Consider the following 15,290-nt stretch of genomic DNA (forward strand, 5'->3'; position numbering starts at 1 on the left):
TACTGTGCATCCCTGAAATTTTTTTCCTCATTTATCACCCTAATAAACATCCGTGGGAGACACTCACAGGGTCATGTCCAGAGGGTAGAAGATTTAAAAAAAGATTATTTCCAGGGTTACTAAATCTGACAGGAAAATGTGTGATTGTTTCTTCTGACTGCTCCTTATCTTTGGGGAAAACACAGCAGTGTCCAAAGCACGGGGTATAAAGTGAGCACTATTTTTGTTTCCAGTGACAGTGGGTTGACCTTCGAATACTACTCGATGAAGGCTGAATTTATGGGAGTAATAGGGTCAGTAAGAGAGGGGGAAAATAACCGCCTTGTGAGCAATCTTTGTAACAAACGGCGTTTGCCACCTTTGCAGATGCTGATGAGCTATACAAGTTGCCCCTCACGATGGAGGACCTGATCTCTTACAGCTTTCAGGTGGCCAGAGGCATGGAGTTCCTCTCCTCCAGAAAGGTGAGTTTTGCGCTGGGGATTTTTCCCTGCAGTAGGATGGGATTCAGAGGTGAAATCATGTCTACGTTTTAGTGACACCTTCCTTGGGAGAGCTCCCAAAGGAAGAGCTGTTTTCCTCTTGGCGTTATAAATATAATGGTGTGTTTATCCAAGTCTCCATAGTCCATAAACACAGGATCATGGCTGAAGGCAGTGGGTCAAGCTCATTCATTCAGGGAACATCTTTTGGGTGTGGTGGGTTTTTTTCTTCATTAGGTAGGGAGCTCCAAATGAATCAGCGCTTTCCCTGAAAATGTCAAGGGGCTTTAAAATTTATCACTTTCTGGACTTAGAAATAATTTCTTTTTTTTAAAGAACTGCCACCATTTACAGTAACCTCATGTAAACTACAGTCAACTTCCCTAAAAAAATATTAAATTGATCTCTCAAATAATAATAATGATTTTTAAAAGGATATGGGAGACAGTCAGGAAATTTGTGGGCAGGATTAAGGAAATGCAGTTTGGTTGTGAAACTGTTTTATTATAGTGCATTCATCGTGACCTGGCAGCCAGAAACATCCTTTTATCTGAGAACAATGTCGTGAAGATCTGTGATTTTGGCCTCGCAAGAGATATTTATAAGAATCCTGATTATGTGAGAAAAGGAGACGTAAGTCAAGATGCTGTTTATTTACCCAAATGTTTATAACATATCATTTCAAACTGTCCACCAAAATGTTCAAATTTCCTGAACTTAAAAGAGCTTGAAAGCTATCATGGGTTTTGTGTGAAGATGAGCTATCCAGACACATTGTAGATCTGGAAAACATCCTTGGGCATAAGGCATGGTCATGCTAACTGTTTCACAGCTCTGCCCTGTTAATACTTCAGATATTTTTTCAGATGTGTTTCTTAGCTGGCTCAGCATAACCCCCTTACTCAGTAAACTTCCTTCAAGGAAACCAGTCCCTCCCGCCATGCACCCATGCCGGGTCCAAGCACTGCTCGTGGTGCCTCAAGCAGCTGAGGTGGACTTGCTGCCTCCAGCACCTACTTGGGTGGGTTTTTTTGCTTCTGCTGCAAAGAGCAGGCAGCGAGCCCTGGGCCAGGCCTGCCATGAAGGCTGGGTCAGCAAACTGTGCCTAAGCCCACTGATGCTGTGGTTTGGTGTGGGCATTGGGGTCACACAGAGAGTCTCCTTCTAGAGGTCTCACCCACCTGCCAGCTCTTCCCTCATCCATAAATAGCTTTCAAGGCTATACAGCACTACATATTAGCTGGGAAATGTTCACATAGCTTGGGTACTGCTCAGAAGACCCTAACAGGCTGTGCTGAGGGGGCTTCAAGGAGTGCTGATACACTACTGCAATTCAAGCTCTGGAAACTTCCCCAAGAACATCTCCGACACCATCACAGAATGATTTGCGCTTGGATGTAGGGTTTTCTCCCCTGTCTCTAGGATGCTGGCAAGAGACCTCTGCTCTTGTATATCCTCACATTCCAGTAAAGAAAAGGCCTGGTCACTCTGGTCACAGGTTGCCAATGTCTGGTGTTTTGTGCCACGCATATTTTAAAAACAGCCTTTTACACCAACAATGTCTTAAGAAAGTATCTGAATGAGTGTGGGTTTATCTTGAATGCCTGTAAGGAAATCCCACAGGTTCCTGCTTGAATGGTAATTATTTACATAACAATATATAGTTGATTCATCTATGATTAAATTCTTTTAGGCTTTGAAAATAATAGTCAGGTTTGTCCCTTTTACTCCAGGCTCGACTTCCTCTCAAGTGGATGGCTCCAGAATCTATATTTGATAAAATCTACAACACAAAAAGCGACGTGTGGTCTTACGGGGTCTTGCTGTGGGAGATATTTTCCTTGGGTACGTTAAACTCTGCACACCGGGAGCTGGGCTCAGCGGTGGGGACTTCAGCCTGGGGAAGAACATCCATTACATTCAAAGAGCCTTTGCCAGGTCTTTATAATAAGGAAAGACCTAAATCAGGCAGGGGTAGGGGAAGAGGGGAGAACTGTATCACACTCCTGTGAACTGGAAATTTTGGTGCTTGTAAGGGCACTGAAAGCTGACATGCCAGGCTGAAAGCCTTAATGGATAGCACGGCTATCTGAGAACTTTACCTCCTATTTCTGCCATGGGCAAAACCTAAGCTCCCCTTCTTTTCCCTGTAGAAAGCCTTGGTAGAGATGCAGGACAACTTGGCTGGAGCAGTCATTGTGCTTTGTCTGATTCATGGTGCAAACCAGGAAAATCAGGCAGATTTTTAAGCGTTTTTATTAAATGTGGAACCCTGTGGGATAACATGGAGCTGTGGGCCTGGGTCGGCAGCTGCCAGGGACTGAGGCATCGCCTCCTATGCCACAGATAGCATTCAAGGCACTGAGTGCCATAGGTTGGGTGCTCCCTCAAAAGCTTCTTGCTTTTCTTGTGGGAGCAAGAGAGCTGAACACACAGAGAGGTCTTTGCGTGTCTCAGACTGTGTCACCCCCACTTCCAGCCTCAGACCAGGTGGTTGCCCCAGCCCAGGAGGGACCCAGTCCCCTCCCAACCAGGGCTACTGGATACAGCAGGCGAGCAAGCAAGCGCACAGATGCTGCAGGATGAACTAGAGCATGCAATCCAAAATTAAACCCAGTGAAGCTTTTTTTTTTTTTTTCTTTCCCCTTTCTTTCACGTGGAAAAGGCAGGATACAAGATGTACACTGAGCGGGAACAACAATGAGTGTCAGAACAGAAGAATCTTAATTGGGTTCAACATAGAGGCTGACAAAAGAGGCGAACAGCAGAGGAAACAATACTATACAATTCTCAGGACAATCAATCATTTATTAGTTTAAATACGTGTTGTTGGTCAGCCTGCCAACTCCTGTGATTTTATGGTCAGCCTTATAATACCTGCCATTTTTTTCTTAAAGCCCCAGCTCCCTGAACCTGGTGACTGTCTGACTCAGAGAGGTGCTTTGGTTTTTTCTTTCGTTTTCCCTTTTCCTGACGTTTTCTTATCTACAGAAAAAAGGCCAACAGCACAATCAGGCTGCATCTTAAAACCACAGAAACTGAGAAACAATGCAAATGGACTATGATCTGATTTAAAAACCATGATTTTTTTACTTTCAAGGTGGTTTTGAACATTTGAACATAATATTCTGTTTACTAGAATTTGGGGTGGTCCAAACCATAGAGAGATCAGACTTGGCTGTTCTCGAGGGTTCCTTTTCAAGTCAAATTCATGTGTATTTTTTGCATTCAGGCCAGGTAAGCACCACCGGTAGTGCTGGGTTGATCCTGCCCCCATCCAAGGACTGGGGCTTGGGGCACCGTCAGCAGCAGTGTGGCAGCTGACAGGAGCCAAACCTCAAGGGGCGGACGGATGCCCCCAGGCTCTCAGCTGTGCAAGCAGATGCTGCACACCCCAAGTGTTGGGGGGGATGTGTAGGGCCACGGCTAGGTCACAGGCACCCAGCTGAGGGGGTGTGTGACTCTGTTCTTCCCATGTCATCCCCAGGTGCCTCCCCTTACCCTGGAGTCCAAATAGATGAGGATTTCTGCAGCAGGCTAAAGGAAGGCACAAGAATGCGAGCGCCGGAGCAAGCGACCGAGGAGATGTAAGATGCCTTTCCCTGCTTGCGTTGCGTACCACTGCCCTCCTGGGCTGCCTTGCAGATGATGTACGAGTCTCTGCAAAAAGCACCATAGGGAAAAACAACCCGATGCTGCCTCATATCTTCTTGCTGTCACCAGCGTCTTCTTGCATCCCTCCCCTCCTTGGCCCCCTGGCCCTCCCATGGGGTAGGAGAGGGTGAGGAGGGACGTGGACTCGAGCCCAGGGCACCGCCAGGGCTGGGCTCTGAGGGGAGCTGAGCGAGCAGCCCTGAGGAGGAAGGTCATTCATTCCTCTCCAGCTTTAATATTTACCAACGCACACACAGATAAGTGCTGGAGGAATGTGACATTATTAACGTTGTCTTGACTTAGGAAGTGACAGTGAAGGCTTCCTCACAAACATTCAGTTGACAAGGGTCCACCCTTTCCCGGAGACGGTGACTGATGGCAGAGGAAGGTGACGGGGACCCGCAGCCTCCCAGCCTGTGTCGCCTGCGGGGTTTGTCTGAGCCCTTCCACCGTGATGTCGGCTGATGCTCCCTGGTCCCCGGCCTTCAGGTGCAGCCTCCAGCTGCTTCTGCATGGCCAACAGCTTTTTGGAGGCCTAGGGGGGTCCAAGAGAGACCCTGAGTTTGCAGACCCTCTGCCCTGGGAGTGGGAGGCACCTACAGCACACCGAACACACACCCCATGGCACAAGTCATTCAGGATCATGAACATCTCCAGGGTATTTTACCTCTGGAAGCAAAATCAAGTACGTGTAGGTGTCTTTGGTGCCTTTTCGAGTGCTATGTCATGACTCTAAATAGCAACACTTACCAAAAAAATAGTTCTGGAAGAAGAAAAAGGATGCGAACCAGCCATGCCTATCTGGGATTATTACCCATTGGCTAATTTTATTATCCTAGTGACAGTAGATAAGAGCTTTTTTTTTTTTCTCTTCCACATATTTTATTGCAGGAAGGAAAGCTCGACTCAGCCAATACGAGGAAGTGACACATCCATATAAGTCATCTTAGGATGCCTTAACTTAAACATTGCCGGTTAATAGATGTTTAATACAAAGGTTTAATGCTTAATTTGGAATTAAAAAAAAAGAAAGTATGACTAGTTGGCTAAATTATTCTTTTGATGTGGTCTTCCCAGTCTCTTGTGGGAAGAAGGTTTTTTTCTTTTTCTGTGGGAAGTTCACTCTTTTACTTTTAGTAAGAGGCCTCAGTGATGTTGGAGAGCATCTTTGTAAGATCAGGTGGGCTCAGGAATTAACTCTATCAGTGACCACGCTGCCTTGGATCAAAGTGAGCTGCAACCCCACCACGTGCTCATTCTGCTTTTCTCCTCACAGCTACCAAATCATGCTGGACTGCTGGCGAAGCAATCCCAACGACAGACCAAGGTTCTCCGAGCTGGTGAAAAAGCTGGGAGACCTGCTGCAAGCAAATGTCCAGCAGGTACTAACATCATGACCCGCGTGCTGCGACCGAGGCAGGGGCGACCAGCCACATGGTCCCAGCAATAACACTCTGATTTATTGTGTGCATTTAGGAAGGCAAAGACTACATACCCCTCAACACTATATTTGCAACGGAAAGTGGGTTTCCCCCTCCATCCGATCCTTTGTGCAATGAAAATTTTTCTGTTACAAGCTCGAGTTGTGGAAGCACTGAAAATGTCAGGTGAGAGAAGCAAGATTGAGTTTGTTTGTTGGGTACCATAGCTTGCTGCATAGCCTGGTTTGGACCTTGGTGGGAGAAAACATCTTGAGACACCCCACATGGTCCGAGTGTCCCACCAGCCACCGAGCCACAACTGCCAGGATCCTGTTGGGCTGGGGTGGCCCGTTGGGGTGTCTCTGCTCAGGGGGACCATCAGGTCACCAGGCTTGGGCGCTGTCAGAGGGGCAGCCGTGCATGCCCCAGGGCTGGGGAGCGAGGTTTGGGTGGGGTCTGGTTAACAAGTCCCTTTTGTGTAAACTACCTGGCTGACAGTGAGGCAACTGCTTAACGAAACAGAGAAATATCCAGCGCTTCCTGCTTACGCACTTTACACACTCACCAAAAATTGTCCTGCTTTTCTTGTTGAACAGATACATAAACACTTTCAAAATAAAACCACCCCAGCGCATAAAGACATTTGAAGAGCTTCCTGTCAAGGAAATGCTTGTATTTAATGTAAGTGACTCTTGGGCCAAATGAGACGCCATTTATTTCTTTTTATTTGTGTGACAGATTTATACAGAGAGGCTCAAGAAGGGTTTTTACTGCTTTGTCAGCTCTACTGATACGAGGTGCAAGATTGGCTGCACTTGTAGCATGACGTTACCCCATGTCCTACAAACTGGGGACAGTAGATCCTTGCTGACCGTGCAATGGGCTGCAAATGCTCCTTGCCTGATTAGAAATGGCTGGTGCCAATAGCACTGCAAGGTATGGCTGCCAGAGTCCCATCTGAGTCCTGCTGGTGCGGGAGAGCCACTTAAAATTTCTTGGATTTGTGTTTTCATCTGAATAGCAGTGCACAAGTGAGAATCGTGTGTCACATTCCCATCAGAGGTTCCTGGTATGAACAAGTCTTGTCACAGAATCATAGAATCACTTTGGTTGGAAAAGACCTTTGAGATCATTGAGTCATCTGGCAGACAAGCTCAGGAAATGCCTACTAATGGGGCACACATACTGTCCTGGAGGGGGTGGGCATAGGTGAGAGGCTGGGGGAAGCTTTTGGTGACGCAGTTGTACACATTAAGTGGTGGGAGGTGGGAAAGGCACGATGGTGCTCTCAAGGCTGAACCAGTGGCTGGCCAGAACCTCACCTTGCATGTAGACACCTTTCTTTTAATACTCCATATCTGCCTTTATGGCATGTGTTTGCTGCACCCCAAAGCACAGACAGTTTGGAGAGGCAACATTAAATACCTGGGCATTGTGGCACCTCGAGCAGCACGGAGCCACTGTCTCCTAGAGCTCTCTGAGTATAAATGACCAAGCCGATGATGCAAATCAGACCAAAGGGGAATTGAGCCCAAGTACAAGCAACTTTCTACAGTGAACACCTAATAGGGTTGTGTCTTTCTTTTTTCTTCAAGGATTACCAAGCAGACAGTGGGATGGTGCTGGCTCCAGAAGAACTGAAACGCTTCACGTGGACAGGCAGCAAGCAGAAACGGACACTCCTTGGGTCTGTATTTTATCTATCTTCCCTTCTTCTCCTTCACATTTTAGAGGGCAAAGGAGGATTCAAGGTCCTTGCACTAAATCAGGCCTAGTGAAAGTAGCTGAGGTGTCCCCAGTCCCTGCACACACTCTTGCTGAGGTGTGTCCTACCCAGTTGAGTCAGCAGTCCATCAGCTCCCACTCCGTACACCTTCAAGGAAACAAATAACCCTCAACCTCTCCAACGCACATGGCCAGTGTGATTTACTAGCACTCTGTTGATCAGCCTGATCCTCAATTTAATGCCAGGCTGGGCAAGTGAGTGCCAGAGAGCACTAAACCAAGGGAGAGGTAGGTAACTGTAGGAAACGAGTCCTTGGCAGGGCGGGAGGAGGAACGTGTAGCTATGAAGGATTTGCAGTTGTTTCTGCAAGTCCCCAAGGGCACCCCAGCTGGGACAAGGCTCCCTGTGCTTGTTTTTGCCCTTCTTTTCCATGACTCAGCTAAGCACGGCCCATTTAACACCCATGGGTTCAGGATGCTAAAGTGGCAACTTTACAATAGATGGATGTGAGGGCCTCACTCCTCTTCCTGCCTTTAAGCACTTTAATATATTGGCCACCTTCCTCCACCTAATTCCTGACAGCTGCCCAAGCAGGGAACTAGGGCTGCTCTAAGAAATGCGTTGCACTGACATGAACTCTCCGTAAATGGGAAATGTTTATTTTCTCAACGCCGGCGGTGTCTCAGTTCCCAGCCACTGGGAAGCTGGCAGTGTCTGTGCCTGGTTTCGGCTCCCTGCTCTCAGCCAGCCTGGAGACTGCCCAGACCCAACCCCTCGTTCATCTGGTGCTGGCAGGAGGTCAAGGCCATCCCGCCATCCTGCCTGCACCGGACTTGTCAGCGACTTGCAGCTGGGCAGGCTGGGAGGTGTAGTATTGTCTCGATGAACAATTGGAGCTGGCTGAAACGTGCAGTCAAGGCAGAGAGGACTGGCTTCAAGAAAAATTCCAGTGACTAAGAGGGTGTTGGTTAAACACACAGACATACGTGTACGAGAGCGTGCAGGCTCACACGGCCAAACTACACGGCGTGCAGGTTAAACGTGCTGCTGGCAGGTGTCTCCAATGGAGCACTGCACATGCGCGGCAAAGCCGGGGTGATTCAAACCACTCCAAACAAGTGCTGGAAAACCCTCTCTCCTGCCTTGACCATGCACATTTCAGAAAAGAGGCTGGTGAGCAATTTTATGGTACTTTGATTTTATTGAGACAGTTTTGCATGGTCTCTTTTGAGGAGCCAGGTATTACAGAGCTTGGAATGTGTGTGGATATTACAGGGCTCCAAAGGATGCAATGTTTCCTAGAAGTGGTTTAACCCATTTTTAATTTGTGTAAATGTGACATTTCTGAAGGCTGCTGTCAGATGCAGAGACAACATGGCAACTTCACGAAATGAAATGTATGAAATGGCTTTTTCTTTGCGTGGCATGGAATACATGGAGTGTGTCCCAAGCATCCCTCCAGAATTGCTTTAAGGAGCATTTTCAGCTGCAGAAGGGAAAGGAATGCTTGGATGGGGAAAAAACTTGAACTCAACGGTGACTGCTAGAACGTAAATCCTCAGGGAAACAGAGCAGTTGGCTGAGAACATGCAAGGTCATCTGGCCTGCAAGCTAAAGAAGTGGTACTGTAGCGTTACACCGAAAAGCACTCATGCATGTGAATGCGAATGCATGCAGTGACCCTTTAGTCTGCCCACACGCCTAAAAGTGGTAGCTTCTGAGCTCAGCATCCTTCGCTTAGGCTAAATTGGAGCAGCAAATAAATACCCCTGAAAGCTGTACCAAACACCGGACAAGGTGGAACCCGGAGGGGTTTGACACATGCAAGCTGATCTAACCAGATGTGCAGTCCTGCTCCTTCCCTTGCACCTCAAGTATCCTGCTCGGTGGTCCTGCCCCCTTTCTTGTGCTGGCATCTCAGCCTTGCAGAGAGCTGGTTCAGGTCACTGGATTACCAGAAGAACGGCCCCCAAATAGTTTCTGAGTGAGCAGTAGCAGCTCACTGTCAGGGCAGCGCCAGGCTGAGGAAGGGGTCACCCCCCCTTCTCTGGGCAGCAGCTTACAGATCACCTTCACCATAATGCCAAACTGCTCCCAGAGCACTTCCATCACGCTGTAAACCTCAACACTGCAGTTTAGGACACAGATGCAGACAAATGCACTCGCGCTGGCGGGTGGGTCCTGAGCCGAGGCTGAGGGTGCTGCGGGGCCGTGCCCTTGCAGCTCCCCCCTTGCCTGCGGGCTGGGGCAGGCTGGCCTACCTTTCCCTGGGCTCCCGCATTTCCCTGCTGCCCAGGGCAGAACAATTGGGTTCGACTTGGGTTTTTTTCTGAGTTCAAAGCATCTGAAATTGCATGCAAGCCAGCCAGGTGGGGTGATACTTTCAGGCCAGAACAAGGGCGTGTGCGTGCCTGGAGCATGGCATTGAGAGGACTCAAACTTGGCGGGGCCACGTCTGCCGCAGCAGTGCTGAAGGACTGCGAAGGGTGGAAGGAGCCAAATCGGCTGCAATCCTACCTGTCCCTAGAAGCGCACCCAGGGTTTGTTTCAGAAGAAATGAATCAGTTGACTCCAGGAGAGGGCCAGTGTGTGCACTGGTGCTTACTCAGCATGATCGACCCGAGAGCCAGGCCCCAGGGAGAGCAGAGCGAGGAGCCAGATCACCTGACAGCACGGGGGCACCCCACTGACCCAGGCGAGTTCATAGAACCATGGAATCGTTTAGGTTGGAAAAGACCTTTAAGATCATCAAGTCCAACCTAACCCTGCCATCCCACCATGTCCCTAAGCACCTCGTCTATCCATCTTTTAAATACCTCCAGGAATGGGGACTCCACCACTTCCCTGGGCAGCCCATTCCAATGCTTTACAACCCTTTCAGTGAAAAAATTTTCCCTAATGTCCAACCTAAACCTGCTCTGGTGCAACTTGAGGCCGTTTCCCCTCGTTCTATTGCCCGTTACATGGGAGAAGAGACCAACACCCAACTCACTACAACCTCCCTTCATGTTGAGTTGTAGAGGGCAATAAGGTCTCCCCTCAGCCTCCTCTTCTCCAGGTTAAACAACCCCAGTTCCCTCAGTCACTCCTCATCAGACTTCGGCTCCAGATCCCTCACCAGCTTTGTTGCCCTTCTCTGGAAATGTTCCAGCACCTCAATGTCCTTCCTGTAGTGAGGGGCCCAAAACTGAACACAGTATTCGAGGTGCGGCCTCACCAGCACTGAGTACAGGGGGACGATCACTTCTCCACTCCTGCTGGCCACACTATTCCTGATATAAGCCAGGATGCCATTGGCCTCCTTGTCCACCTGGGCACACTGCTGGCTCATACTCAGCCGGCTGTTGACCAGTACCCCTAGATTCCTCTCTGCCGGGCAGCTTTCCAGCCACTCTTCCCCAAGCCTGTAGAGTTGCATGGGGTTGTTGTGACCAAAGTGCAATTCCCTCCCCTTGGGCTCCCACTGCTGTGGAAGGAAAGGCACCAACATGCAAAGCTCACCCTTGGTTTCACTATAGGAAATGAGCATCAGCCGAAACCCTGGTGAGCCCCTCAGGCCCAGGTGGTAGCCAGGAACAACACAGAAATGGTTGCTATGTGTCCTAGACTTGCTATTGCCATTGAGATGAAAGTGACACTGTGAACAGCATAAAGAGAGAGCAGTCTTTCCTAAACTAAAGTCTCAGGTAACAAGATCCCCATAGAAAGGTTTTGGGGCAGAGAGAGAACCACCTTCTGAGATCTATGCCTTTGCAAGTGGGAAGGATCCCAACTACAACTCTTTCCTAGCTTCTCAGTATTGGTGAAAAAGCCCAAACCAAGTAAGCCAAAGTCCTCAGGCTGGAGCAAACCCTTGAGTCAAAGCATATTGCTAAGCCAGAAAAACAGTGAGAACTCTACCGCTTGTGAGCTGGAACAAGCACCGTAGGAGCCGCAGCCAGCCTCTAACCTCACTCCGTTCTTGAATCGGTCAGGAAAGCAGCAGCCGTTTCATCCAACAACTGATCCCAATTAAAACCCATCTAGACACAGTTTCTAATTTACATTCCTAGAGTGGAAAGAAGATAGTCCAAAGCTAGGGAAGCCTTTACTGACTGTAAGCTCAGTCTCAAAATGAAGCCTGACTACGGATGCCAAAACCCTGTGGGCTCCCTCAAAGCTCTCTGTGAGAGTGCATGCCCAGGTACAGCAATGCACCCAAAGTAAAATTACTAGATGCAGCTCTACTGGTATAAAGGTCTATTAATTAAAGTAGAAGCCAAGTCTAGTTCACAAGAAAATTCTCAGGATGCAAAGGCCTGATGATGAATGAAAGGATAAAAGCATGATGATTTTAAGGCTCATAACTTTGCATGCACATTCCACTTTTGCCAGCCCACTGCTCCCTAAGACTCACAATTACAATGTAAATCACAGAAGCATTTATTTTTAAACCCATTACAAAAAGTCCACTGAGTCTTTGACTAATCTTGCCATATAGTTATTGAATTTTTCCCAAGGCAATTACTTCTCCATCTGCCAACAGATGCAATATAAAAATATGGGATACATCTGCAATCCTCATCATGAGGGCTCCTCCTCATGAACGCCATCCACCTACAAACAAATGTTATGGGGTGGTCTTCTTGGGAGGACCCTCTGCTACAGCAGGACAGAAGACAGAGACCATGCTCCTCAGAAAGCACACAGGCTTGTGAGTTAAAAATTCAAGAAACTGTGACATCCAAAAGAAACTGTTACTTTTCCATTTCCTACTCAGGAAAGGCCCTGCGCTACCAGTTCTGTACTTAAAAGATCTCACAGAGCAAATTAAAATGAGAAGCAAAACCCTGGGCTCCGAAAGCCTCAAGAGATGTTCTGTCTTCTCTGGAATTCAAGACTAGGGCTGCCAACGTTCCTGACCTTATAAATGGAGAGGGGCAGAGTGTCCATGAACTTATAAAAATACAGGGAAGGGAATCTAATTTTAGGCATTGCGGTCCAACAAATGTTTGCATTAGGATTTCACATGTAATCAATGATGGAAAATGCTCTGGCTTGTCCTTTGTCTACAGATAAATCTTTGGTATCTAAGTTCAATGGTGTGAAAATTCTCTTTGCCTTAACCTTCATTATTGAAAGGGCCCTTTAAAGCACTGCGCTCTCTGAATATGGGTGAGAAAGTGCTGCAAGGCAAACAGTATCTTTAAGAGTGGCTCAGCTGAGAAGACGTTAAACCGCTCTGGTAAAGGGCATCTTCTAAAAGGCAGCCTACAGGATAACTGGTCCTTTGTGGGACAGGAAAACTCTTAATTCAAACCAGCAGTCCATGTCTGCTGCCAAGAGAGGTCTAAGAGAGGAGATACCCAGACCTTGTGCCCTTCCTCACAAACATTAGCCATTTATCTTAAAAATTCATCCCAGCGTTTGGCTTTGGGAACACCTACTTTGCTTTTGCTTTCAGCTTTTGCCCCAAGGCTTGAGACCTTTCATTACTTCACTCTTGCTCAAAAACCCCCCAGTTCCCATAGGAAGAACGTTTAAGTCGGGGGACCCAGCAGCAGCACAAATGCCAGACACTCCACACCACTTTCCCCTGCAATGAAGATTTGCTTCTTACCACCTGCCACAAATGAGCAATTAGAGCTTAGGCTGCGCAATCAGGTACTCCCCATAAGCACCAAGACTCTAATACTTGCAAGGAACACAAGCACCTCAATAGTGATGTTCAGTCCTAGCATCTCTGTTCAGAAGGGGACTTGAGGGGGTATGGGAGGGCTCTTCCACTCCTCCGTTCCACTCTCTCATTGAGAAATCCCATCTACATCGATGTCGTTCCCATCATCCGAGAATAAACAAAGCTGCTGCTTGTGACAGGGCTTTGCTCAAGTCACTGAAACAACCACCCATACGTGTTAAATATGCTAACAGTGATGCTGCTCTGTTACAGCGTGAAAGGTGCCAGCAGGAGCAAGGAGTCGGTGCTGTCTGGAATAACCAAGCCAAGAAGCTTCTGCAGTTTCAGCTGTGACCACCTCAGTGACTCCAAGCGAAGATACACGTATGGTAACGCGGTGCTGGAGAAAATGAAAGCGTGCCACTCTCCCCCGCCTGACTACAACTCCGTCATCCTTTATTCTCAGCCACCCGTTTAAGTACTTCTAAAGCCAAGATTTAAATATGCATTTAATCCAAAAAGGTTCTTCTGAAACAATCAGTTTTAAAACTTTGACCCAAATCATTTTAATTACCCTAAAATTTTAAAAAATATCATTGGCTTAATCTCAGTGATCCGCTTTTCTACAGACTGCAACCAGCGTATACAAAATATAGTAAAATACTAATGCCTAGGCCTTGACTTTCCCAAATGCTGAACACCAACAGCTGCCACTAAAATTGCCCAGTGCTTCTGAAAACCTGGATGGTCATCATTCCAGAGAAAACCAGTTCACTGTCTGGTCCCTGGCAGCAGGACGGTATTTCATGCTCCAGCCACCCAGCCTCTGCTCGGGTGCAGCACCGGTGTCCTGGTCGGGAGAGGCAAGCAGGAGCCCTCGGGAGCCTGTGTCAGGCACTGGGGAATTTGCACCCTATTGCTGGGGCCTGTGTAGTGCTGGAAAATAGGGAATTCTTCAAGGAGAAACAAGAAACAGACCACGCTCTACAGTTTTTAGTAAAAACTCCACTTTGAGAAACTTGAGGAAAGGCTGATGCTCCGGGGAAGCTGAATTAGCCAGCTGGGGATGGGGCATTAGATGGCTCTTGCTGCTTCGGATGGCAAACTCGGTAAGGAGTCTTCCGAGGCAAGAATTTCAAATTTGTGTTGCAAAACCCAATTGGCAAGGATAGAGGAGAACTAGGATCAGAGCCAGGGCTGCAACAAGAGGGAATATAGATCAATTTGGTTTGGACAAGCCTGCTGAAATCAAGTAACTGTTCTTGAAGTATTGCACTTTGTCAGTATGCCAACGCACACACACTGGAACCCAACCACAAGCTAGATATGTTAAAGCCAAGCTCTGTCCACGAAACCTCGTGGACCTTCTAACGCTGCACTGCACTGAGTATATTTTATTTATGGGAATCTGTCTGAAAAGACAGGATAGCTACTAAACTGCATATACTTTAAATGCATTGATCACTGGCGAGTTTGAAGAGATTAGTTAGAGATGACCAGACAACCTCCTTTGAAAGTTATGGCAGCTTTTCTATGAAGACAGTTGAATTTCCAGGTTAGTTACTGGTATATATATACAGGAATAAAAATGTATCATTCGTTTGTAACAGACTTTTGTATAGCATCTCAGAAAGGGCATGAATGTTCTTTGTTCGAGAAGTGTAAGGATGCACCATCCCCTTTCATCTTTGAATAAAACATTAAAATGGGAGTTGGCCACTTAACACAGTAGTGCTGATGTCTTCCAAATCAACAACTGATGCCCAATCTCAGCTTCTCATGATCTGCTATAAATATATATTAACTAAAATGCTACCTAGAATATGGCTCTGACCTCTTAAAATTCAGCTTAGGAGCTATGACTTTAACCCGCTAACAGACCTAAAGGCAAACAACTTCTTGCATACTTACAAAGAAAAACGTTCTTGGATATTCAAGTAAAAGAACTATGTACTGCTACTTCTAAGCCAAGTACCAATTCTAGATCTTCCTGGCCAAGAGATCATCAGTTCTAAATATCTATTGCACTGTCTCTTGCTGGTAAAGTATATTTGATCTTGATCAAAACAAAAGGAAATTTTGCGAACTGTTTCTTAACTCCAGCTGAGCAAAAATAGTTATGGGATGATGCATCTCAAAGGAAATGTTTGCACAGTGTAAATATATAAATATGCTTTTTGTGCATAAATATTTAAGAAAACTGGATTACAAAGATTACTTTTATATGAACCCCCCAGGTTTCTTCAGATGTGAATAACTTACTTTGTCTTGCATTTTCTGTCTTTGTATAATGTATTTGACTGCTAAATTCATACAATAAAGTTTGCTTTTGAAAGAATCCGCAGTTCTGC

General features: G+C 47.1%; 1 protein-coding gene across 1 annotated transcript in view; it reads left to right on the plus strand.

Moving 5' to 3' along the window:
* The window catches only part of FLT1 (fms related receptor tyrosine kinase 1), a 111,757-nt gene extending 98,340 nt beyond the window's left edge, over positions 1-13,417 (plus strand). The window contains exons 22-30 of the mRNA XM_009647123.2: positions 365-464; positions 993-1,115; positions 2,216-2,327; positions 3,970-4,069; positions 5,413-5,518; positions 5,613-5,743; positions 6,154-6,238; positions 7,153-7,244; positions 13,213-13,417. Of these exons, the coding sequence (XP_009645418.2) occupies positions 365-464; positions 993-1,115; positions 2,216-2,327; positions 3,970-4,069; positions 5,413-5,518; positions 5,613-5,743; positions 6,154-6,238; positions 7,153-7,244; positions 13,213-13,417 (1,054 nt within the window). The remainder of the gene's footprint in view (positions 1-364; positions 465-992; positions 1,116-2,215; positions 2,328-3,969; positions 4,070-5,412; positions 5,519-5,612; positions 5,744-6,153; positions 6,239-7,152; positions 7,245-13,212) is intronic.
* Positions 13,418-15,290: the final 1,873 nt, after the last annotated feature.

Source organism: Egretta garzetta, unplaced genomic scaffold, assembly GCF_000687185.1.
Source record: "Egretta garzetta isolate BGI_Z169 unplaced genomic scaffold, ASM68718v1 scaffold279, whole genome shotgun sequence".
NCBI lineage: Eukaryota > Metazoa > Chordata > Aves > Pelecaniformes > Ardeidae > Egretta > Egretta garzetta.